Here is a 25,086-nt window from a genome sequence, read left to right as displayed (position 1 = left end):
GGTCGTCTAGTTCGTAAGGGAAATATGTACTAAATGTACCGTATTTTACAGTAAATGCTACGAGCTGAATGAACAGCATTTTGATGCGGAATACTGAGACTATAAGAATTTCTATGGTATTTCCGCGGAAGTCTGGAACGTACAAACACTAGAAATAAATCGGGTTTTATTGCGCGTGTTGTCCATCAACAGTAAATTTGGGGTGACGTCAGGTCGACCATCCCGAGAGTGAGCATGTCAGCTTTAGCGGATACTTGACCACGTCCACTGTTGCACGTTTTCTTTTTCTAGTGTGAAAAATTGGCACACTGTAAAAAAAAAAGAGAAAAGAAACACAACTTTACTCAGAAGTGACTGCTACCTCTAATGCCGGCATATGTATATGCCGTAACCTAGATTTTGCAGCTCGCATAAGCGAAAGCATAACACTTACATTAAAGGGATATCAACTGCGAAAGCCCTGTACGGAACTGTGCAGTGTACACTCGAAACGGTTTCTGTGCAGTACATAGGTTACGGCACATATGCCGGAAACAGAGTTAGCAGTCACTTGTGCAGAAAATTACTGAAGTTGTAAATCGTAAGTGGAAAAATTATTGTATTTTAGAGAAGCAGTAGATTTCTTTTTTATTTTCATTTGTTGGTTTCTATTCATTTCAGTTAGATACATTGCACATAATGCAGAACGTTTTGTGAGCCTCGTTCGGAAACGTTAACGACATCCTTACCCTACGAAACATTTGTTCCAGCGAGCTAGCAACAGATGGCGAAGCTGTGACCAGGAACTTCTTGCCTACAGGTAAACCCAGATATGATGTTGATTGAAAAAGTTAGGTGAAAGGAAACTGAAAGTTACCAGATGTGCAGATTTCAGAGTTGAGATAGAGCACCGTTTGCAACATCAGCTTTTGGCGATGTGCCTGTATGAGGTAAAAAAGAAAAAGTCAGAACTTGTGCAGTGGTGTTGTAGATACGCTAGATTGTATATGAAAAAAGAAAAAAAAACAGATTTCAAATTGCAGCATGTCACTCAGATGAATACGGGGTGTTTCACATAACGTGTTATAAGTAAAAATGAGTGCGGTGCGGGTATACTCGCGGATACCCGCGGGTACCCGCACACGTTTGTTCTTCGCGGGTACACATTTCCGTGCCATCACGGGTTGCGTGTATATCGCAGGTTGACCCGCACTGCCTCCGCGGACTACGAGGGTATACCTGCAATGCCCGCAGGCGCAAATCCAAACCATCGGATTTTGTTGTATGACCCGATTCATTGCGAACATTTGCCCCGAAATACTTTCCAAGCCGTTCCATACCCAATTCATCATCTCAAAATGAATCTGTGACTGTTGTTTCCACATAGGGCTAATTTTGGCTATCTTTCGTTACCACGACGGGTACGCTTTGCGTTAGTAAGGCGGCAACCATGTCAGTAGTCGCCAGCGCCTGATGCGTTGGAAAAGTTTCTCGCTAACAGACATTGTCCCCGGCGTTAATAAATCATTTCGATCTGTGATGATCATGTGGCGTAACTGAAACATGCGTACGCATTGGGCTGCTGCTACATCGGCGGGTATGCGGATACGCGTCGGCATGTGCGGGTGCGCATGCGGGTTGCACCAATGGCATTGCTGCGGAGGCGAGTGCGGGTTGTGCTCCCGCGGGTGCGGTGCGGTTGCGGGTACGAATTTTCATATCCGCACTCATCTCTAGTTAAAAATGCCTAATAAACAATCTACTTGTCCGAAAGAGATGGGGTCGACGGTATTCATCTTCGGGGAACATCTGCCACTACTTAGGGCTACTTTAATCAGGTTTCTTCCGCAGGAAGTTGGATTTTCTGAGTTCAGCTCGAAGTTTTGCAAACACAGAGCCCATCTAGGAAATACCGCAGCCCATAAAAACAAACAAAGTAAAACATTCCCTATTGCACTGGTAACAGCTTAAAAAAAGGTAAAAAATCGTTTTGAGACGCGCAAATTACCGGCCGCCCTCATTTCGCTGTCAAGAAGGGACCATCGTCCCAACCCCTCCGTTTCCTTCTGAGCGTTACGCTAGCGGCTGCCGTTGATCCCCCCTCCCCCCCATATGTCAGTTTCTTATCTGTCTTTCTCCCGCTTTCTCTCTTCTTTTGTGTTTGTGCTAACCCACCACGCAGAGTTGAGAAAAAAAAAAAACGTGGCAGTTGTGGGTGAAACAGTCGGCCTGCCGGTTACCGTGTCGTGTAGCTGCAGTAATTCGGACGGAGCATGAAATGGGATCGTTAAGGTATGGGCAGAAAGCTGAAGAGGCATGAAACAAGCAACAAGAGATAGACGCGTTTCCGCGAGCGGGTCATAGTAACACGGATGAAGAACAACAATAAATTCATGGTGATAGCACGAGGTGTACAATATATCCCAACATAAAAGGGAGTGTGAGCCTCTCGTGTGTTTTTGTGTTCACCACCTTTGAAGATTTATTATGCATCACCAACTGGCACAGCCTTTCCGTTGCCCCTTGTTAGCCTCCAGATGCTTGAACTGGATGTTCTGTTTCTGCGGCAAGCCAACGTACGCTGACATGCGTGTTTTCAACGACTCTTTCCTGTGTGATAACGGCTGCTTCGCCTCTAGCAGATGTAGCCAGATGAGACATTTTCCTCTTGCCCCAATGAAATTGACTAGTTCGGGTGAGACGATCGCAGGTACCCCATATTGTCACAAAAAAAATGCACTTTATCACCCGGAGACCAATGTGCGTATGCTTCGGTTCCATACTCCATCTAATCCATACTAGCTACCCCTAAAGCAAAAATTATGTTTGTCTTTTCTCTGTTGCCACAACATTACCACCCAAAATGGGGTACAGCATGTCCTGCGGCGACGAAACTTCCCAACAAAATAAAGTTGTTGTTTTCTCTGTTGTTGTATACAGAGCTAGCCATAGTGCGGCGAAGCTACGTCTACCTTACGCTGGAACTAAATGACAGAAAAGTAGACTCTGCCAAACGGAACAACTCCGTGGACAACTTTCTCTATAGCCCCACCGTTCCCCACCTATCGTCCACCGTTTTCGACAGCAGTTCTTAGGCGCCCGTTCCTGCGTTGAGCAGCGTCGGCGATGTAACCGGCAGAGCGAACGAAAAGCAAAGCGACGAGACAAAGGAAAGCATGACGAGGAAAGCAGAGGGGGAAGCGTACGGCCACAGCAAAGAGATGGCGATGAGGAAAGCGAGGAGGAAGGTGCGCTTGGGAAGCCGGAATGCATCTGGTTTAAGTTCCGTGAGCTTGGCTCCAAACTTGCGACTGAAAGCGTGGCGGCAGCTAAATCGCACGTATGAAATAGTCGTGTACCCCTATGCTAAGAGTCATCCGCAAAAGCTTGTATGCGTGGCACCAAGTCGCCCTAAAGACATACCCGGGCTGTACTTCCCCAACGTGGACAACGAGTTCACGAACTGGGACAAGACTGCCACCTGAAGAAAGTATTATGCGTGGAAAATAAAAAAAAAGCAATGGCGTGTAACCCAACCTCAACAGCTGCGCTCAAATTTCGCATTACCAACTATAGCAATCGCCCAGTGATTTTTTTTTCTTCCTAAAAATGAAAATGTAACAGAGGACAGTTGACAACGTCACCGCGAAGCTACCCCACCTACCGGGACAAATGGCGCCGTGCATGACTCATAAGGGTATCAGCTGATTGGGTGCGGTAGACAAGGTACGCCGGGAGCCACGTCATCAATGGTCTACTAACACGCACTGATAACAGAACAAGAAACGTAGAAGACACATACGAATCACAAGCAGCACAACCCAAGCAGCACAATGTACTGAAAATCGAGTGCAATAGGGGTGGACGGTATGTGTCTTATCAATGTTCTTTAGTTTCACGAGTCTGTTCAAGGACTTCCACCTACCCGGCCACCCCTATTGCACTCGACTTTCAGTACATTTTGCTGCTTGGGAATGTACTGAAAGTAGGGTGCAATAGGGGTGGACGGGTAGGTGAAAGTCCTTGAGCTGACGCGTGAAACTAAAGAACAGTGATAAGACACTACCGCCCACCCCTATTGCACTAGACGTTCAGTACATTGTGCTGCTTGGGAAAATGATATGGGATGACACTGGGATGCTATCATCAGCCGCTAGCATGACGCTGATATGGAAACTCAGGATGTGGGGCGACGATCTCTTCTTGACTGCGAAATGGGGGCAGCGGGCAATCGGTGACCGGTACTTTCTAAGCATCATGGGGAAAGGGTCGTCTTCCGTGCCTACGCTAGCAGACGACGCACGCTGTGGTTGTCGGAGGTGGATGCTCAGAAACATCTTTAAAAAGCGGTAAAGCGCGACTGTCAGAACTGACTAATAGACTGTGTTTTAGACTGTTTTAATAGACTGTGTGTCTTTCTGTGTGTGTACATAAACTAATTTATAGACGGTAAGCACGCACGTAATGCAACATTGAGCAAAACGGCTGCAACACGCTAACATCAAGCGTGCCTGACGTGTGTAAGCAGAGGTGGAACCCCTTAGATCTTTGCTCTTTCCTTTTCAGTAGAAGTTGTATGTAGACATATAAGTTGTATGTAAACAAAGCACACGCACATGCTCTCCACATACCACACACCGAGTCGACACACCGTGTGGCTGACCTTTCACTTTTTTTTTTCTTTGAAAGTGGGTACGGTTTAGGTAGAGTCACTAAATCAGCTACGCTTCAGAGTATCGACACTGAGCCGCCATGTTGTTTCGGATGACCTCCAGCGCCATCCATTTAGCGCTCTTCGAAGTGTTGTCTTCTTCCACTGCTGAACTTCACCTTCATCTATTTCTACTGCCAAAATAGAGGTGGGGCTGGAGGTCATCCGAAACAACATGGCGGCTCTTTTTGCCTCAGTGTCGATACTCTGAAGCGTAGCTTATTTAGTGACTCTAGGTTTAGGGGAAGATGTCAGGGGGTCGCCGTGAGTGGCACAAAACCAACTGCGACACACAGACGCACACTCCCACACGCTAGCTCGCACATGCATTTACACACAAACACGCACGCACACACGCTCGCGCATACATACTAGCACACACACAAACAAACAAATCGCGCGATTTTCAGTTCCAGCTGAAAAAAAAAAAGATGTTAAAATGAAAATGTCAAAAATTCGTTTTTGACGTTGTGGGTTTCATATTCTTTCATACATTCATATGTAGGAGAAGTACGGAGCAATACCGTCGCTGTGCCAATACCTGGCATTATAGTCCTGAAGGGAATAGTCAGCCCTTCACGACAGCGCAACAGCCGCACATAATGCTTCAGAAGCTACTGAGGAACCAATTTTAAGCACGCAGAGACCACAAAGCACCTTGCCTAACGCAACCTGTGAGGCACCTGACCAACACCACCTAGATAGAGAAAGCCTGCGCATTGCTTCCTCTCACTCCTTCGCTACGTGAACATATATAGTCAGAATTCGTCTCCTACTGCGATTCACCATTCTGCGAATTGAAGACCCCGCAAATTTTCCCATTTAGTACGCGGGGACGTTCAATCACAACTCGCAGACGACGGTGGTTCTCCTCCATGGCCACGACCGGTGAAAGCACGATCCTGATTGCCTGTCAAGTCGACGAGCGAGCAGGCTTTCTGTATCTAGGTGGTGTTGACCTGAGACGAAAGTCAGGACACTGACGTCATTTGCACACGAAATTACCCGTGACCTATTTGCGCGTCTCAAAACGGCGATCTGCGCACATTTTCTTAGCTGTTCCTTACCCAATAGGGAATGTGTTTTCTAATGGGCTGGGGTATTTCGTACATCGGCTCTCTATTCCCAGCAGATTAAGTTACCTTGACTTAACAAAATTTCGAGTTGAGGTCAGAAAATTCAACTTCCCGCGAAAAGAGGCTAGTTAAAGTTACCGTAGGTCGTGGGAAAAATGACACCAGCCTTTTTGGAAAAGTAACTTATAACACATACATGATGCACCCTGTTTTTTTTTTTTTCAACACCCTGTCTTCTTTTGTCATACCGTAGCGCGTGGTGCCGTCAAAGATGCTTCATGAAACGTTTCTGCTATAATAGTGGAACATAATGGCGAAGAGCTAATCTTGTTAACGCCACTTCATTCCGCTAAGAGAGGCGGTAATATAGTTAATAGAAACGGACAGCAAAAGAATAGTAAACTCAACAGGAGTTCACGACACGCGTGACAGAATTTTTTAGTGACATAAAACAGGTTCTTCTTGTTTTTATCTTATATTTATTATGAGTCCTACAACGAGAGCCCGCGGTGCCAAGGGCTCGCTGGTGATACCGTTGCTGCTCGTACTATACGGCCTAAGGAACTATAGCCGATACATCGAGGATGCCCTTACCTCAACAAACTCTGTAGCACCTATGTCACCGAAATGATGGGCGTCCCATCCAACGAACACGATGGTTCTCGCAGGGAGCCACCGCTTCTTCTTTCTCAGTTTCTGCAAGATCCTAGAAACTTCCAGTGCCTGCGCTAGACCCGTTCCCGGCGTGACCGCTCCGTGGCTCCACGAATCCAGGGGAACGCCCAACACAACGTACCGATCTATATAATAATACATTCCCCAGTTATATTTACGATAAGTTAAGCACCGGTGTTGTGCCCGCTACAGAAACTAAGTAACAGGGAACCGCTGCCAGCTATATCGCTCGAAAGCAGCGCAATACTAGCATCGCTAAAAATTCGAAAATGTAACCGGATACCACTACCACTACTAAGTACACACAAATACCTTTCCACTATTTTTTTACTACTTACTTTCGGCATTCTAGCATATCGTTGACCAATCTACCTAGCGATGGTGGGCTATTTAAATTTCTCCAATTAACCAACAGGCAGCATAGATACGCCGCATGTTGCCGCCAAGATAATTGCGAGGTTAACATCAGGTATATTTAAAATAGGGCACCGATGCGCTACGAGGGTTCAAAGAAATAAAGGGTCGTCACTACGCATGCCCAGGACCCATACAGTGAAGACTCCCTATTTCTTTTTGGCACCGAAGCTCATGGGTGTCATATCTTATAGCTGCCTACTACGCGCAGTTACGTCATCTTCTGCTGCGCAATAATTTTTTGAAGAATGTTGTTCTACGAGAACACGACACCACAGCAACCGCTCAAACCAGAGACAAACCTTTGGTGACGAATTTGGCTGGTTTGAGCTGTTCGTGCCGTGTCGCCCTTTTATGTGTCCAAGCTAAGGCCACCGCAATCATGATGCCCAAGAATTCGAGCACCTGTTCATGTTGACACAGAGCCCGTGTATTAGAAATCTAAAAGCGCGTTCAACACATTCAAACCCCAGATAGCACAGACTGTGGCAATGCGCACAATACACGCGCTGTATGAAAACATAAACAGGTGAAGCCTGCTTTACGTTTTGCTTCGAATTCTTGGGCAATATGCGTAAGGACCACCAGCTTGCCTGTAATTCTTAGAACAGTTTTGTGTTCGAAATATCTGCAATTCCCAAACTCAAGCTCTTCCTTCTATACTCACTGTCACCAGATTCATTTTCTGCGTGTGTACTTTCGCTAGATATATCGCATCACGTATTGATTTAGAAATAGGATGATATACTTTTTTCAGGAGAGATTTACAAACTGTGGGTGCGTAAAATATTACATTTCTCTCGGGTGGGATGTAATAAACGCTGAGCGTACAGTAGGGGGCAGACACGACACTAGAGATTCCATGGCATAGAACAACTAAAGTGCCTGAAACAGTCGTTGACGAGGGCGAAACGCAGCACCAGCAGGCTTACGTGCATCATGCGAAGGAATAACTGACGACTTATTCGACGATCTATACCAGTAAAGACTATTTAACCGCGACAGCAATGCTTCACCCACGTCTGTTTCACATCACATTAAAAGGAAAACAGAAAAAAAGCTTTATAACTTTTCCAGTGAAATGACCGTCAATATACACTTCGTTGTGTTTCCAATATCCCCCTCTGTTCCAATTCCGCAGAACAAAATGTACTGTTTACCTGTTTACCTAACTAAACAGTTTAGCCTACATACTCCGTGCGCGCGTAAGAGAATCTTTGCATCTGCTTGTACAACTAAAAACATCAATCGTTGTTCATATTGCTTACTATCACATTGTACTACGCGCTTCGCAAGACATCAGAACGTACACGGATGTACGCACAAAACGAATGTGTGGGCACTATAGAAGAGAATTGCATTAGTTTTCATTGCATTCAGTGGGGCTTAAGTTAGAGAGTATTTGAAATCGAGAAGGATCGTCACACATGTCTGCCTGAATGGGAAGAAAATAAAATACATACAGGAGTTTAAAAAATGTTTTGTCGTTGTCTCGCTTTTTCCCCGTCGTGCTCCACACTCTCCACTTTACTGAATGTAGTGGTGGTGGAGAAAGAGTCCACCGCTGCAGAATTTGTACCCAGAATACCTTTCTGTTAGCAATTGAAAATGTCACGGTATCATTGCTTCGCCAGCGAAGAAAGTAGCGAATACAGTAACTACAGGACTGGTGTGGACCAAGTCACAGTAAAAAGCATGCCCACGGCAAACAATGTCAGTAGAAAGATTACTTTGGTTGGTAAACTGCTTTATCGTTGTTATAGATGACATTTGAATGAATAGATTTCAAGGAGCTGTTCTTTCAAGGTCCTCCTTACTGGGATGTTTGTGAGACGCTGTAGGATGGGAGGATAAGATAACTTGATATCAGCGTACAAATTGGGCTCCTTCCCCTCCCCTTTTTTTTGTTCTATCGCGCTTGGCACAATACATTTTCCTTTTAGTTGTGAGCAAGCGGTCGTAGCACCAACATCTTGTCCCTGTCCTTGTCCTGCCCGTGTCTAGCTGCTTTCAGTTCAAGTGACGCCGGTAGACCTGCTCTGTTCAGAAATGTTAGCCGAATTATAGCAGCCCGTAGCGGTCAGACAGTTGCCTAAATGAATTTCATGCCTTCCAGAACTGTGCGCGGGGGTGTCATCCAGAGTTATTCTGCATCAAACTGGTACGTTTATACCTGTTTTCTGTATTCTTCAGGCGATTAGTATTGTGTGATCATTAATCTCAGTTGTCCCCAAACGACTTTCTGATTAAGTGTATTAACGGTTACACAGTTATGAGTGGTGTGCGTGACAACAAAAAAGTACTCTGCTGTCATGTTCTGATGGCTCCTGTAACGGAACATAACTACATACAACATTTTAGCTGCGGGTTGCACCACAAACATCGTTCACCCTCACACGGATAGAGTGGTCGCAGTCGACCTGTAACGTGGGCGAGTTACCTTACATCTGCGCGTCCTCTGTGAATCGCATGTACCCCGTCAGGATTACCTTGAGAGAACGAGGGTCAATGTCACTCCATGACGTAGCATGGCCCCCGATTGGTGTGCCTCGTATGACTGCGTCGTAGATGTCTAGCTATGGTGGCTAGGAGGGGAAGCTTACAACCTTCTAGCCACCAACATGTTACAGGCGAATTTTCAGTGCCCTCAAGCGCAAAACCGCCTTCTTGTCCTGGTCACACATTTAAGTCGTCATGTCGAGGTCACGTGGCTTTGTTTACAAGTCGTTTTAGCATTTGCCGACATATTCCCGTCAGCATAAGGCGAAGTGATAAACGTATTTTTCCAGCGAAGACTACACGGTGCTTATTCCACGATATGGTGACCCATTTCTCCTGAATTTAAGTATATCGCATCCGCTCAGTGGGGTCGTCGTCACATCCTGTGATGTGGTCAACAGTACGATGCCTCATGTACAAAACTTCGCGTTTTACTGCGAGCTTATCGGTTAAAGCTAATTGCCCTAGTGAAAAGACGTCCAAAACGGCGTACATAATTCATTTGCATGAATGAAAATACCTCGAATTAAACCGTCAACCGTGATGTGCCGAGCAGAGTTGCGGAATTAAAATTCTGGAATTGGAATGATTCCGGAGTGATGATCCGTTTTTAGCGCACTGGAACGGAATGGGAATGGAGTGAAGCCACCAGTTGTTGGGAACAGGGTGTCGAACCGAAACGGTTTTCGTTCCGGTTTTCGTTCCGGTTACATCATAAACGATCCGGTACCGGTTCTTCTGCTCCGGAGCAAAAAAATAACGGTTCATACCGGTTTTTAACCGGTTCCGCTTCTGCTAGGAATATTCATCTCCACAAAAAAAAAAAAAAATCAATGTTACAAAATGTAAACCCGTGTATTCCGCATACATGGTATTTGATATTAATAGACAGCTGTGAAATTGGTAGCTCCTGGTTCCTGTAGGTTACTGTCTGTTCAAATGGGCTTTCTCCTTTCTTGAAGCACATGCTACAAACGGACTTGTTTGTCGTGATGTCATACGTAAAGTACTTTCTTGCTGGATTGGAGCGATCGCGTCCCATCCGAATGTCTGTTGCTACTGTCTAGCCAGCAAGCACCACCGCACGAGTAGGACGCAAATCGAGGGACTCACAAACGCGCTCGACGGCTCCGTTTTATTTTCTTCGTGTCCTGTCCACAAAAGAGTTGCCACTTCGCACGGGCTTGCCCTCGCGTATACGTAAATGTATTCAACTTAGCTGCTCTCAAACAAGGGACGCGTTGCGCGACATTACCAATAAAGAAGCAGTTCTGCAGCCCCCTTGGGTCGCTGTTTAGTTGAGGAGAGTTTGCGGGGATCAAATTAAAACGAACACTACGGCACATTGCTAGAGAGTCATATGTACCTCTAAGTCTGTGTGCGTGCGCGAACGATAAACCATTACAAAGGAAGCCTAAGGGTCATAGTATACCGACATACATTCCACCGGAACCGTAACCCTCGTATAGTATCCATGACATGACTTCAGAGCACAAGACGTCTGTTTCACTCGCCTATCCGTAGTCCAAACCGGCGAAGTTTTTTCTTGGACCGAAAACCGTTAAATATATTTTTCGGTTTCCCTCCTGAGCGAAAAAAACGTATACGGTTTCGATTCCATTCCGGTTCGCACCAAAATAGCGGATTTTTTTCGGTTTTCGGTTCGCTCCGACACCCTGGTTGGGAATGGAATTTGAATGGAATTACACCTCTTTGGTGCCGGAATTGAATGGTCAGCGAATGGTGTTAAATTGCTCGCCTCCAGCACGCTGGGTTTTGAACGGAGGCCACTCAAAGTAAGTGTCTGGCAACCATGCAACCGAAGATCGTCTACAGTTTCGGATTACAACGGAAGAAAAACGTCCGCACTTCGGACGCCGTACGTGCAAGCAATCTTGCCTGTAAACGCTCGTCGCGGCGCTGGTTCTTGTTTTAAAGTAGCACAGAAGTCATTTTTAACACCCTGTTTTCTTCCTATAAAACTTAAGTAGGCCAGTAGGATGCACCATGCGAAGTAATTCACACCACAGAGTCACAATTATCTCAGAAACTGAATTTAAAGTACGCTGCAAAAAGTGATCGTGCGCAACGGCGGTGAAGCGCAGTACCAGCCTGTGATCTGCCTGGAACCTCGCGCCAAAAGGAGAACGCTCGCTGATTGGTGTAGAGTAATGTTGTTTGCTAATCCGCTGTCGTCTGCTACTCGGCTGCTCGGGGTTCTCAAAAAGCCTTTCTGGCTCGTTAATGGTTCGGCCGCTCCTTCTATCCCCAATTCTCCGGGAGAACTGACAAAACTGGTTTACGCCGGCAAAGGGACAAGGTGCTGACCCCCACTGATCGGCGAACCAGAACGCGTTCTCCTTATAACGTCTTCGGTGACGTGCCATCATACCTCCTCATCCTCGTTATACCTGGAGGGGCGAGTTAAGGGTGAACGCGAGGGGGCATGTTTATGTGAGTTTTTTTCTGGGAAACAAATTGCGCACATCAAAACCTTTCGCGCTATTCGGTAAAATGACACACACACTTTCATCAGACGTCTTCACTGAATTTTTTTTTGGATAGCCCTTTGTACTCCTTTAAGACGTTAATGTTGGAAACAGAAGAACACAAAATTCATCAAAATAAAGCACTATACGATTTTTTGAACGTTGGCTGTTGGTGGAATATCTAGTATCCCTTTACATGTTTTTTTTTTCTTTTTTTTGTGCACCGATCAGTGCACCAGTTAATAACTTTAGTGCATCACTTTAGCCCGGGAGTGGGAATGGGAATGTCTTTTTTTTCGGGTGGAATGAGAATGACACTTGCTCGACCATTCCGAGGAATTAAAAGGAATGAAATTCCGACTCACGAACACTCCCTGGGAATGGAATTGGAAATTAATGGATCGGCCCATTCCGCAACACTGATGTCGAGTGATATACAGGGTGTGAGACGATTTCCGGACACATTTCAAAACGTCAATAAAAATTGTACATAGCAATTGCAACGCAAATTGACTCAGTGCTGTAGTTCTCTCACGATTTTTGTTTGAGCTCACACTCAATGTATGATAGGAGTTACAAGCTTCAGAAAGCTTCCGGACCCATGCATTTTCAATGGCCTATACCACCGCCGTTAGGCTTAGGACCCCTCCGTTTCACGCTGCAACGGGTGTTGGAGCGCCACGTCCAAACCCGAAATCGATGAGTCGCGCCATCCAGTGCGTGCGGGTCAGCCTGTTCGCCACAGTGTTTTGCGGAAGCACCATGATTGCGTTGAGGTTGAGACGCTGTCGTCTGCTTCGTAGATTGTTCTCCGTATATTTGTAGATTTGTAGGGTACATTTGTAGCAGACGATACCGTCGTCTGCTACAAATGTACCATGAGTGTAGAGAACAAGGCGACATTGCAAATTTTCTCCGTGTCGCTTCATTGTGTTCGGGTGTATTACGTTTTTTACTACGCATAACAACTCTAAGGCAGCGTATTTAGTGTCATTATATTATATCTTCGACAGTAGTTTCCCTTTTGAATGCAGCGCTCCAACACACGATACAGGATGAAGCGGGGAGAGCCTATAAGCCTAACGACTGTGGTATAGGCCATTGAAAATGCATGAGCTCAGATTTTCGGCAGCTTGTGACTCCTATGAGGGCGAGTTCAAATAAAACTTTTCGACAGAAAAATTTGTATTGTGATTGTTACTATGTACAATTTTTAATAATGTTTTGAAATGTGTCCGGAAATCTTCTTGTACCCTGTAGTGTATTGCGACACGCATAGGGCACCATTTCTCAGGAAATAACCTCGAACTACTTTTACCAATGTGTGGGTGGAAAATTGCTAAGATAGCCAATTTATACAGTCTTATTCCATCAAATTAATGAAGAGCATATAGTTGAACGGAAACATCTCCTTGAGCCTGAAGAGTAACAAAGGGGTAAACTAGACAGGACGACACGGGACAAGAACCGACAACGACCGGTCCCGTGTCGTCCTGTCTTGTTTCCCCCTTCGTTGCTCCTAAGACTCAAGGAGATGTTTCCGTTCAATCGTATACACCAGCTCGCTTGCCTCCTCTACTTATGTTCAGCACATATTTACGTAAATTGTTGCATTCAGGAGGCCATTTGCGAAGTTCAGGGACTATTTGCAGTCCTGAGGAGAAAATGTGAGGGTCAGGGGATTAAAATGGGGAGTAATTGCAGTCTAGAGAATCGGAAACTGCAATTACTCTCCATTTTACTTCTCTCTCTCTTTTTTTTTTTCTGAGAGTTTATATGGTGCGCACCATTTTGAGGCAGTCCGCAGATGGGGCCCTATTCTCACTAAAGTACTCGACCTCTACTGCAGAAACAGAACAGAACATAAATGACTGTCACGCGCTCTCAACCTCTAGTCGAACTGTTGATCCTGCAATCTTTGTGATAAAGTAGATAAAGCATAAAGAGTGCAGGATCAAGTGCTCGAGTGAAGTGACATTCATTTCTGTTCTTCACGGCCTTCCTCACGCAACGACCAATGACAGACGAGACACAAAGTAATCGAGGTCGATTACTTTGACGAGAATAGGGCCCTTGGTCGACACATGCTTCGTCGCGCTTAGTGTAATGTACAACAACCGCTGGCTTATGACACACAGGCGCCTGTGATACGGGGTGCCTTGTTGCCAAACTGAAAGAATTTAAGGACCAAGGGCTTTCGAAGGATGGAGTAGGCACGTGTCCTCCTCCCTTAGAAACTAAACGTAGAACCCGAGACAAGGAAACAGGAAGGACAAGACGAGTTGTTCGTTTAGTTAATACGTAGTAGCTCGCCTGTGCCCTACACACTTAAAAAAAGGCGTACTTTAAACATAAGACAACTGATGTTCTGAGGCTGGAACAACATAGAAGGTGGAACAACAAAGGTTAGCCAGCTGTAGGACTCGAACCCAGATGCGGGTTCGAGTCCTACAGCTGGCGAACCTTTTCAGTGACTTCCATCTTTCAGCGTACTTTAACTCATTTTCCTTGCCACATATATCACTCCCTTTTGGAGAGTACAATTACTCTCAAAAAGGAGTCTGCTTACTCCCTTCAGGGTATGAGGAGACCTTTTAACTCCCTACTGGAGAGTAATCGTACACTCCAAAGGGAGTGATACATGTGGCAAGGGTGTACTCCCCAAAACGGAGTTACTGTACACCCTTTTTTTAAGAGTGCTGTCCTCCTTCTCTTCCCTGCTTCCATCATAAACGACGCTCATCGTGATATTAGTGAGTTCTAGTGCATCGTTGGCTATCGTTCTTGCGTGCGCAAGGGATAGCATAATCGTTCTGCGCACTGCGCGAAGCTCTCTGTATGTTTTGCGCGTGCGTAGGACCATCAACACTATCCCTTACGTACGTGAAGTCGATAGCGTCCGATGAACTAAAACTCACTAATATGGCATCGGCGACCCGCTCGCGACGTGCTAACAATACACCGCGGCAATCAAGGAGGTTCAGACGTGACGTCGCATGACGTGCTGCAAATTCGGCTCCTACTATAATCGCCAAACTCTTTCTAAACGGCTCTGCCGCTCGCCGCGGCAGCAGCCAGCATTGGCCTTTAAACATGAACTATTATCTCGCGACGACTGCTACAGTATAATCCTTCCGTAATTTTCTAGCTTGCTCCGTTGATAACAATCTTGAACTATGTAACGGGTTCACAACTATATGATTCCTGCAACTACGCTGCAAGTTAATAGATGCAGAGGAAAATGGAATCAACCTCGCGTGCCGTACTGCAGTGTTCAACATGCATTTCTGCTGCAAATTTTCCGTCCTGATACTGTGTCACTTCGCATGTGTCAAGTGCTGGTCATGGGTAAGTGACTAAAAAAGTAGCTAAGTTACAGTTACTTCTCGACAAAGCTGTAAATAATGTAAGCTAAATCTAGGTACATAAATAAGACAAAACTATATAAGTATAGCTCTCAAAAGCTTGAATATGGTTCAAAATGCAGGCTAACTGGTGGTACATGATGAAATTTGACCGAACCCTGAGACAAGGAAAACACAGACGATCTGTTTGTGATCGTCTGTGTTTTCCTTGTCTCGGGGTCAGTCAAATTTCTCAAAAACTGTGCTATGACTTGTAGTGCCCAAGCATAATTATCCGGTGTTATGAAACAATGATTTCCCATGAGTCCGACCAACACGGTGGGAGTCAGTCTGAGGTCATCCCTGCTGCGTCGTACGAGATGACAAACTTCGTGGAATTCCTTTATTGGAAAAAATAGCAGGGTAGCTAAAGCCTCGACAAAACGGCGCTAGGGAACTGACGCGTGGAATATATTGCTAGTTAGTGCAAAAAGCAGTTACTGGTAAGTAGACTGGTCAAGTGTTCATTGATTCATCCACAGCTGATGGGCGTTCAAGCTATTCTAACGACTTGCAGGTATGGAGTACAGTAGTTACGGAATTTCTTGTTGTATCGGGTATGTAACACAAGAACAATCTTAAGTTGCAGTACTGTTGCGTGTGATTTCCTCACTGTTGCTTTTTTTTTCTTTTTTGTGCAGTTATGTGTTTTCGAGTGTGAATGACGTCGATATATATATATATATATATTTTTTTTTTCGATTTCCAACAGCGCTACAATTATTACAGGCGCCTAGTCATACGACATATTATAGTAGTAGTACCGAGTAAATTCCTACCGGAGGGAGGACCCATTTTCTGGTGAGGATTCCTTACAGAAAGTGTTTCTCTTGCGAGAAAGGAAGGAAACTTAGAAGCGTCAGGTCCTGAGAGCCACCGTTATTCGTAGCAACGAGGGAAACTCGGGACCAAAACTGGTGCGTCTGAATGTTAGCACGAAGGGTACACATTGGAAACTCACCCGGCTCTACAACGCCAGTTATGTAGGCAAGCACATTGTGGATAGTGGTCCTCGCAAGCCTGTTATGCAGTTGCAGATGGGCACTGAAAAGTGTTAAAAAGGATTAACAATACTAACGTATTTGGACGGTATATCAATCATCGTACTCGTAAACAAGAACAATAATTGTAACTGGTCACCGGCACTCTAGAAACCCCTGGACCCTCTTCAGGGACCCCGTAAGAGAGTGAGCGATGTCGACGCCATTTCGTGACGCAGCCGGAGACTATGGGCGAAAAGTTCTTACGTCCCCGTTACGCCTCGGGATTACCACGATTCTTTCTAGGGGAGGGCAAATATCTTCCTAGGGAAATAGAATATTATGAGAACGTCTGAGTGTAAATTATGACGACCTGCGAGTATGGAGCTCACAATTTTCACAGATGACCTTGGAGCTCCAGGTGGAGGCCACCACCCCTTGTCCTCTTCTCAGAACGCCATTGGTCTCCCTGGGACATTTACTTAAAAGTTCTTCAAATGACGATTTCATTGTTCCTTCAAAGGACTGAAATTCGCGTTTTCCTTTTTCTTTTTTTTTGCAACCCAATTTTGATTATCCCTCAACCACGCAGTTTGACCCACCTGATGCTGCTGCCGTCTCCGATGAAACAGCTCCCTTCCAGTTCAGGCGCCCACCCATTGGGGCACGGACGTCCGCCAAGCCTCCTAAAAGTTTATCGAATGGCAAAAATGGTTAGGCGTTGCCCCTTGAGCAAGAGCGGAGGCTCTGAATACGAAGGAAACTACGAGGGGTGTTCAAGTTAAACCGGGACTTTTCATTTTTCGCAGAAGTAAAATGAGCTTATAGGCGAGAAATTAGTTTTATTTTTCAACGTAATCTCCAGCTACACTAATGCCCTTGTCCAAGCGTTTCACGACGTATTGGATGCCAGCAGCGTAGAAATCGTTACCGGCGCGTAGCAGCCATGATCGGACTGCATTCTTGACCTCGTCGTCGCAGCTGAAGTGGCGGCCACCAAGGAACGCCTTCAGTGGCCCGAAGAGATGGAAATCGCTGGGGGCGAGGTCTGGACTGTAAGGGGGATGTGGCAGCAATTCCCATCCAAGTTCCTGTAAGGTGCGTGTCGTGAGATGCGCAGTATGCGGGAGTGCATTGTCCTGTAGGAGGAGGACTCCTTTGGTGATGAGGCCCGGTTTCTTTTGCTTCAGCGCCTATGCACATCCCTGAGAACCTGGCAGTAATATGCACTATTGATGGTGGTACCACTGGGCAGAAAATCAACATGAACAACATGACCCTTGGGTCAGAAAACCGTGGCCATGACCTTACCCGCAGACGGGGTGCTTCGGAACTTCTTGGGAGCTGGCGAGCCCAGATGCTTCCACTGTTTTGATGCGCGTTTAGACTCAGGAGTGAAATGGTGCGCCCACGTTTCATCGCACGTGATGATCCGATCAAGGAACGGCTGTCTTTCAGTGTCGAAACGGTACCTTAGCTCTTGGGAGATTTCCAGTCTTCTCTGCCGGTCAAACACGGAGAGCTGCATCGGGACCCAACAGGCACTAACTTTCCGAAACTGGAGATGTTCATGAATGATAGTGTTCAACGTTCCCACAGAAAGGTCCGTCTTTCGAGCCAGATGTTATCCGTCGGTCCTTGAGGATCAGGCGCTCCATAACTTGGATGTTCTCAGGAACTCCGACACTGTGCCTGAGCCGCCCCGGCCGGGATCGCCCTGCACTGATGTACGGCCGTCTCGGAACCGTTTGCACCACTCAAACGCTTTCCTGCGGCTAAGCGTATCGTGACCATACTGAGCCTGAAGTCTTCTGTGAATTTCAGACGACTTTACGCCTTGATACACGAGAAACTTCATGACAATTCGCTGTTGGATGTGCGCGCTCACCTCGTTGTCGGCCATCTTGTCCACACGTGTCTTCTGTTTTGCACAAACTTTGGACCACCACGTGGTGAACGCGGAGGCCTCTCTCGTGTGAAAATGACGTGTAGCAGGCTGTGGACTACGACGACGAAGGCCACGCGCCTGGAGCACCTGCCTCAGTTCCACCGGCGCGGCCATGGAGATAGGCCGCCGTCGTTGCCTCTCCGTGGCATACCATCATCGCCGGTCGGGATTCATGTAGAGGAACAACAGCTCCTCTACATTTGGTGACCCGAACGATGAACATCAAGTTCGTCGCAATGCGGCCCTTCACCATCACAAATTTCTGACCACACCATCGACGAGCACTACCACGGCACGCTATACCTGGAAGCCACCATCATTACTCGGATCATCACGATCACATCCCGAACGCCTTTCGCCTCCCGCCCGACACGCCGACCGCTTTTGTCCACCCCATCAATCAGCTACCGATCCGGCCGACCCGCAACGACCCAACCGCTCACTGACCATCGCATCCGCCCACCGGTTCACGGCTTCCAGGGACCGACCTGCGCTGTCCACGGTCCCGGCACACTCACCACCCCCCGCTTCATTTCTGCATCTCAACTCGCATCCGTTGCCGGCCGCGACACCTGAGCAACGTGCTCCCCTGCCGGTTTCGGCAGTCGCGACAGCCGACGCCACGGCACGGCACGCTTCAGCCGCCGTCTCGGCACTCCTCACGGCTAAGCAGCCTCACTTCCTGGGACCGCGAGCTCTCGCTCCCGTGCAGGTTGCGGCACCCCAGACCACGACTCCGACGCTCAACGACTTCCGCCCTCATCTGCTCCGCTCATCGACCGTTTCCGGCGGCGGGTGTTGTGCCGTGCTCCGAACACGTCCAGTAGTGCGTGTCATTTACGGTTGCTCTTCCTCTCCTCCTTCGGTGAGAACGCGGTTCTTCTTTCTCGCCGCCCCGCGTATGGGAGGGGGAGTACTGTAGCAGGCCGTGGGCAACGACGAAGATGGCCACGCGCCTAGAGCACCTGCCTCAGTTCCGTCGGCGCGCCATGGAGATAGGCCGCCGTCATCGCCTCTCCGTGGCATACCGTCATCGCCGGTCGGGACTCATGTAGAAGAACACCACCTCCTCTACAGACGAAAAAGAAGTAGCGCGAGCCATTTGTACACTCAGGAGACAGAAAGTTCCGGATTAACTTGAACACCCCTCGGACATGCCATAATTACCCGCTTCTTTGTATTACTCAAGTACTTCATCTACCTTTTTGTCAGAGTTCTACGCAACTCCTTACAAGTAACTCGTTATCCAGTAACAATTCACGTTTTTGGTAACAGGTAACAGGTTTTGGTAACCTCGTTTCTTTTATAAACATTGCAACTACTAACGTACAGTTAGAAAAATCAGTAACTCGTTTCTCAGGTTACTCGTTCCTTTCCTTTGTTTACGTTCGGCTTATTTGGACGACATCGTCGATAACCATGTGGAAATTCCCGAAATTCTGTACGCTTGTAACATTAGGTGACCTGACTCGGATGTCCTACTCCTGGGAGCCGCTGGTCGACAGTCACTCTTTTGTTGAGTACTAAGGTGGCCGACATGACGAATGCCGAACGCTTTCCGGTCGTTTCATTGGCCATGAAAGCGTTCTTGGAAAAAGGCCCCGCATTTCTTTTGTGTGTGTGTTATCTCGCAGCTGCAGCAATGGATATCCGTACCGTAGTAACTAAACTGGCCTAAACTCGGATCCTAGGATGGCATTGTCATTCTCCGCTGATTCGTCGTGTTGTTGTAAAGTGACCTGGACAACAAGATCCCGGGTAGATTATATGCAGCTAGTGCCTGTCATTAGCCTAGCAGCGTATCCCGGGAAGAAACTTTAATCCCTGTATTTTCTCTCCCATCTCCACACTTGTGGGCTCCAGTGAGGACCACTCGTTCGATTATAAGATGCCACAGATGCTAATCTCGTCAGTGTGGCCTGGGTTGGACGAGATGTTCAGGGTGAAGGTGACAAAAGGTGACCGGAATGTAGTGTTTTGGTGTCTTCTTTCCCTTACCAAACCAAAATGACTCATTACATCCCACACGTCGTATTCGAATTTGAAGAAGCGTGCTCAGGTAACCGACCTCAATGTTTGTGCTAGCTGCTCTTCACTAATCAATCGAACACCTCGTAGAGCCAATGCCGTGTAGTGAGGAGGTAGCCCGAGAACTTTGGCTTACAACATCGGGGGATATGTTTATCTTTAAAAAAAGAAAGGAGAGGTTAGCGTTGCAAAGAGCCAGCTTAGACAACGGCTTATAGACCATTTTCAAAAATGAGCGCTACCTGTTGCGCTTTCGTCGAACTGAGCTGCACCGGCCACGTTGCGGGAGAATCCGACGCAGCAGCAGACTGCAGACTAAATCAACCTATGAGCTGTTGTGAATTTATCTTTCTTTTCTCTTCGTTGAAATGTGTAAATTATGTAAAAAAGTACACATTTCAAGCTTTCTTTTCAAGTGTTTATTTGTTTTGTACTTAACAATCAGAAAATATAGGCAACAGTATCTAGTGACCGGAAGTGAAGACATTGACGACCGGCCCCAGCTCCTTCGCTCCATGGAAGCCATGCTCGGTGATCGCGCGCCCGCGTTCGACGCCAATGTGCTCCGGGAGCTCTTCCTGCAGCGTCTCCCTCCGCAGGCACAGATGATCTTGGCCCCCGCCACCAGCCTGCCACTTCAAGATCTGGCTCAGCAGACGGACAAGATCATGGAGGTCGTCGGCCCCGCCGTTGCTTCCCTCACTGACCCACCTTCACCCTGTCCCCCCCCCCCCCCCAGCATGCTAGCAGTGCGCCAGAAGACTCCCTGAATTCCCGGCTAGACGCGCCGCTTGAGGACGTATCCGAGCTCCGCCAATGCGTGGCTGCTCTCTCTCAAGCTCACGGGCAATCCCGCTCTCCAACAAAGTCTCGCCGCCGCCGCTCCCGCAGCTGTCACTTCAGCGCTCGTCGACGGTCGTCTTCACCGGCAAGCTCAGACGCTCACTCAGCCCCTCTCTGCTGGTATCACACCCGCTTCGGAGGCCGAGCTGAGCGTTGCACGCGGCCGTGCGGCTTGTCGGGAAACCCGCCCGGGGCGCACTGACGGCGACCAGCGGCTCTCCGGATTCCCCTTCCCTCCGCAGTCGCCTCTTCTACGTCGTCGATCGTGTCAGCAAGACTCGCCTTTTGGCCGACACTGGAGCAGAAGTCAGCGTTTTGCCCGCCACCGCTTCTGACAGACGTCGTCCCGCTATCTTTCACCTGACAGTGGTCAACAACACGTCCATTCCCGCTTACCGCCAGAAAGTGCTTGACCTCAACCTCGGCTTGCGGCGAAGATTCCCTTGGCTATTCGTGGTGGCCGGCGTCTCGCAAGCTATTTTCGGAGTGGATTTTCTCCAGCGTTTCGGCCTGCCTGTGAACGTTTCCCGCAAGTTGCTCGTAGACACCGCCACGAGTCTCCGGGTACAAGTTGCGCATGCCGTTTCCCCAACAATCTCTATTGCCGCTACGACTGTGCCCGCTATGGCATCTCCGTTTGCTGACGTTCTCCGGAGTTCCCCACTCTCACCCACCCACCTGACAGGACGCGGCCTGTCGCCCATGATGTGGTCCATCACATCGGTACCTCCGGACCACCCGTTTTCGCGCGTGCTCGACGCTTAGCCCCTGAAAAGCTGAAGACTGCTCGGGCGGAATTCGAGCACATGATCACCATCGGCGTGGCCAGGCCTTTTTCCAGCGACTGGTCTTCCGCCTTGCACATGGTGTCCAAGAAAATGGGTGATTGGCGCGGCGACTGCCGGGCCCTGAACCTGACGACCACACCTGAACGCTACCCGTTACCCCGCCCGCCTGCAGGATTTTACAGTCAACCTCCATGGCGCCACCATATTCAGCAAGATTGGCCTCATGAAGGCGTACCACCACGACGCCCTTTGGACTGTTTGAGTTTCCGCGGATGCCATTTGGTCTACGGAACGCGGCTCAAACATTCCATCGACTCGGTCACGCGGGGTCTTCCGTTCGTATTTGCCTACATTGACGACTTGCTCGTGGCCAGTTCGACCCCTGAGGAGCACGCCCAACATCTCCGTCTCCTGTTCTCCCGTTTGACTGACCACGGCGTCGTCGCCAACGTGCAGAAATGCGAGTTCGGCGTGAGCTCGACGGATTTCCTCGGTCACCGAGTCTCCAAAGGTGGCATTTCCCCTCTCGCCAGTAAAGTGGAGGCAATCTCAAGCTTTCCGCGGCCTCAATCCATTCGGCAGCTCCGCCGCTTCCTCGGGCTGATCAATTTTTACCGCCGCTTTATGCCTCGCTCCGCCGCCACCCTTCGGCCTCTGGAGGCGCTTCTCTGCAAGTCCTCTCGGGGTGCGCACACCATGGCGTGGCCCGCCGAAGCTCAATCGGCTTTCGAGAAGATTAAGGGTGACCTCACCGCCGCCGCTCTGCTTTTTCATCCCAAGCATGACGCCCCTACAACCCTTACGATCGATGCCTCGAACTTCGCTGTTGGTGCCGTGCTTCAGCAACAGTTCGGCGACTCTTGGCATCCCATCGCTTTCTTCTCGAAGAGCCTCAAGCCCACGGAACAACGGTATAGCACATTCGGCCGCGAGCTTCTGGGTGCCTTTCTCGCTGTTCGGCATTTCCGGCATTTTCTTGAAGGCCGCAAGTTTACCCTTTTGACGGACCATAAGCTATTGACCTACGCCTTTCGATCCGCCAGCAGCAAGTATTCTCCACGCGAGATCAGGCATCTTGCTTTCCTGGCAGAATTCGGCGCCGACATACAGTTCGTCAAGGGCTCGCAGAACCGCGCGGCCGACGCTTTGAGCCGTCCTTCGTCGCTATCTGCGCTCTCAGACGAAGTCTCGCCGGAGGCTCTGGCTTCTGCACAAGCACTTGACGACGACTTGCGCACCTTTCGAGAACGTCAGTCCTCCTCCCTTCGGCTGCAAGACGTTCCCCTTCCTGGCTCCACGCTGAAGCTTTGTTGCGACGTCTCCACTGGTCGCCAACGCCCGCTGATTCCCCTGGCGTCCCGGCGTGCAGTCTTCTCTTCCCTGCACGATCTGGCTCATCCTGGCATCAAGGCTACCCAGCGACTCATCACGGAGCGCTACGTGTGGCCTTCCATGCACCGCGATATCCGCACCTGGGTACGAAGTTGTCTCGCTTGCCAGCGTTCCAAGGTCCATCGCCACACCTTCAGCCCTCTGGGCACGTTCGACACCCCTGATGCCCGCTTCACTGGTGACCCGAACAAAGGACCAACAACCGGACAGCTTCAGGAATCAACACCAACGGGGACGCGAGCAACCCTCCTTCGGAGCCCCAGCGCCCACCATCGTACTCCATGGGTCATGTAGCTGTCGGCCTTCCACCCTTTTGGCCTCGCAACCCCAACATCTGGTTTATCCAAGCGGATACCCAGTTCCAACTGGCCGGTATCTCTTCCCAGCTGACGATGTATCGGCACATCGTCGCCGCGCTGCCGCCCGACATCGCCATGGAAGTTTACAACGTCCTCCAGTCTCCTCCCGCTCAAGACCCGTTCACCAGGCTCAAGTCAGCTATTATTGAGCGCACCACCATGTCTGAGCGTAAGCGCCTACAGCAGTTGCTGACGTCTGAAGAGCTTGGCGACCGTCGCTCCACCCAGCTCCTCGCTGTCTTCAGCGGGGGGGGGGGGGGGGGGGGGCTGTAGTGGCCGGAAGTGAAGACATTGACGACCGGCCCCAGTGCCTGAGCTTGGTTCGTTGGCGCGTGGCTACGCCGGCTGTTTTAAAAAAAGAAACTCGCGCTTCGCGCCAGTCAGTTCGACCGAAGCGCTGGAATAAACATATCGACCCCTGCTCTGCCTGAGTCCGCTTCAAGTATTTGAAAATCAAAATGTGTCAGCTTAGGCTACACTACAAAATAGACCCACGTGTCCCTGAAATTGCCATTTGCCCGAGAATTTGGTTGTTGTTCTCGTGATTTCTGTGTAGTGAATCAGCGATAAAACTTGGGCGGGTTGGTAGAGCAATATAAAAAGTTATAAACCCCAGTGTTGGGGGTTCAGGGTTGTGGACAGTGATGGGAAGTAGTTAACTACATGTAGTTAAACGACTAGTGAAACCACTGCATAGTAGTGTTTCACTAAGTTTACAAAGTTGTTAGAAGCTATCTCTGGGAATGTAATTATAACTAGTAGTTAAACTAAATTTTTTAACTACAGCAGTTAAGTTACTCCGGGCTACAACTACTTCGCATTTTATGACTTCTTCTCCAACCTGCTTCGGAGCTCTCCTCAAGATTGTTTAGGATAGGCAAAATAAATTTTTCTGCTGTGCGCGTCACATGCCGGTATAAGAAACCGACAGCACGGTTAACTGGAGAAAAGGTGGAGACTCTTATCTGGAGCAAATGTCTGCGTGAGCCGTACGCGCGGGAAGGGTTGCACTTGCTGTTTCTCGGCACGCTCTACTGATTTCTAATTTACACCTCGGGTCGTCACTAAGAAAGCTTGAAAACGTAATCATACGTAAAAAAAAAAAACGTAATCATATGAGGCAATATAAATGCCTGAATAATTAAGCAAAAAAAAAAAACGACTAAAACACAGGGCATCAATACTCCAGCAGTTCTGCTTCATGTAGAGCGCATCGTCCTGTTTAAACTGTCTGTGTACTTTAGGCTGGACAGCGGACACCCTGTATAGCAACGCGCATAAGACGCCGAGGTAGTTAAAAATGTAGTTAAACAGCGCCGGCAGTAGTTACAATGTAGTTTTAACTATTGGTGCTATGATGTAGTTACACTAGTAGTTAAACTACAAAAAAGTAGCTGCCGCCCTGTAGTAAAGGTGAGCTTCTGTGTAGCAACTATGCCACAGCAGACCAAAGGCACACACGCCATCACGAACACTGCATCTGAGCCAAACAGATCAGCGA

At 48.3% G+C, this 25,086-nt stretch overlaps 1 protein-coding gene and 1 long non-coding RNA gene across 2 annotated transcripts in view; one reads left to right on the top strand and one right to left on the bottom strand.

Moving 5' to 3' along the window:
- The window catches only part of LOC135385453 (uncharacterized), a 102,945-nt gene that overhangs the window by 40,112 nt on the left and 37,747 nt on the right, over positions 1–25,086 (bottom strand). Inside the window, exons 8-12 of the mRNA XM_064614774.1 lie at positions 16,830–16,913; positions 16,209–16,291; positions 6,361–6,566; positions 857–920; positions 729–793 (exon numbers count right to left, since the gene is read on the bottom strand). Of these exons, the coding sequence (XP_064470844.1) occupies positions 729–793; positions 857–920; positions 6,361–6,566; positions 16,209–16,291; positions 16,830–16,913 (502 nt within the window). The remainder of the gene's footprint in view (positions 1–728; positions 794–856; positions 921–6,360; positions 6,567–16,208; positions 16,292–16,829; positions 16,914–25,086) is intronic.
- The window catches only part of LOC135385454 (uncharacterized), a 42,384-nt gene continuing 26,112 nt past the window's right edge, over positions 8,815–25,086 (top strand). The window contains exons 1-2 of the long non-coding RNA XR_010420420.1: positions 8,815–8,906; positions 8,972–9,016. This is a non-coding gene — a long non-coding RNA (uncharacterized LOC135385454). The remainder of the gene's footprint in view (positions 8,907–8,971; positions 9,017–25,086) is intronic.

Source organism: Ornithodoros turicata, chromosome 2, assembly GCF_037126465.1.
Source record: "Ornithodoros turicata isolate Travis chromosome 2, ASM3712646v1, whole genome shotgun sequence".
Classification (NCBI taxonomy): domain Eukaryota; kingdom Metazoa; phylum Arthropoda; class Arachnida; order Ixodida; family Argasidae; genus Ornithodoros; species Ornithodoros turicata.
Note: the sequence above shows the minus strand (reverse complement) of the source record. Positions and strands in the feature narration are given on the sequence as shown.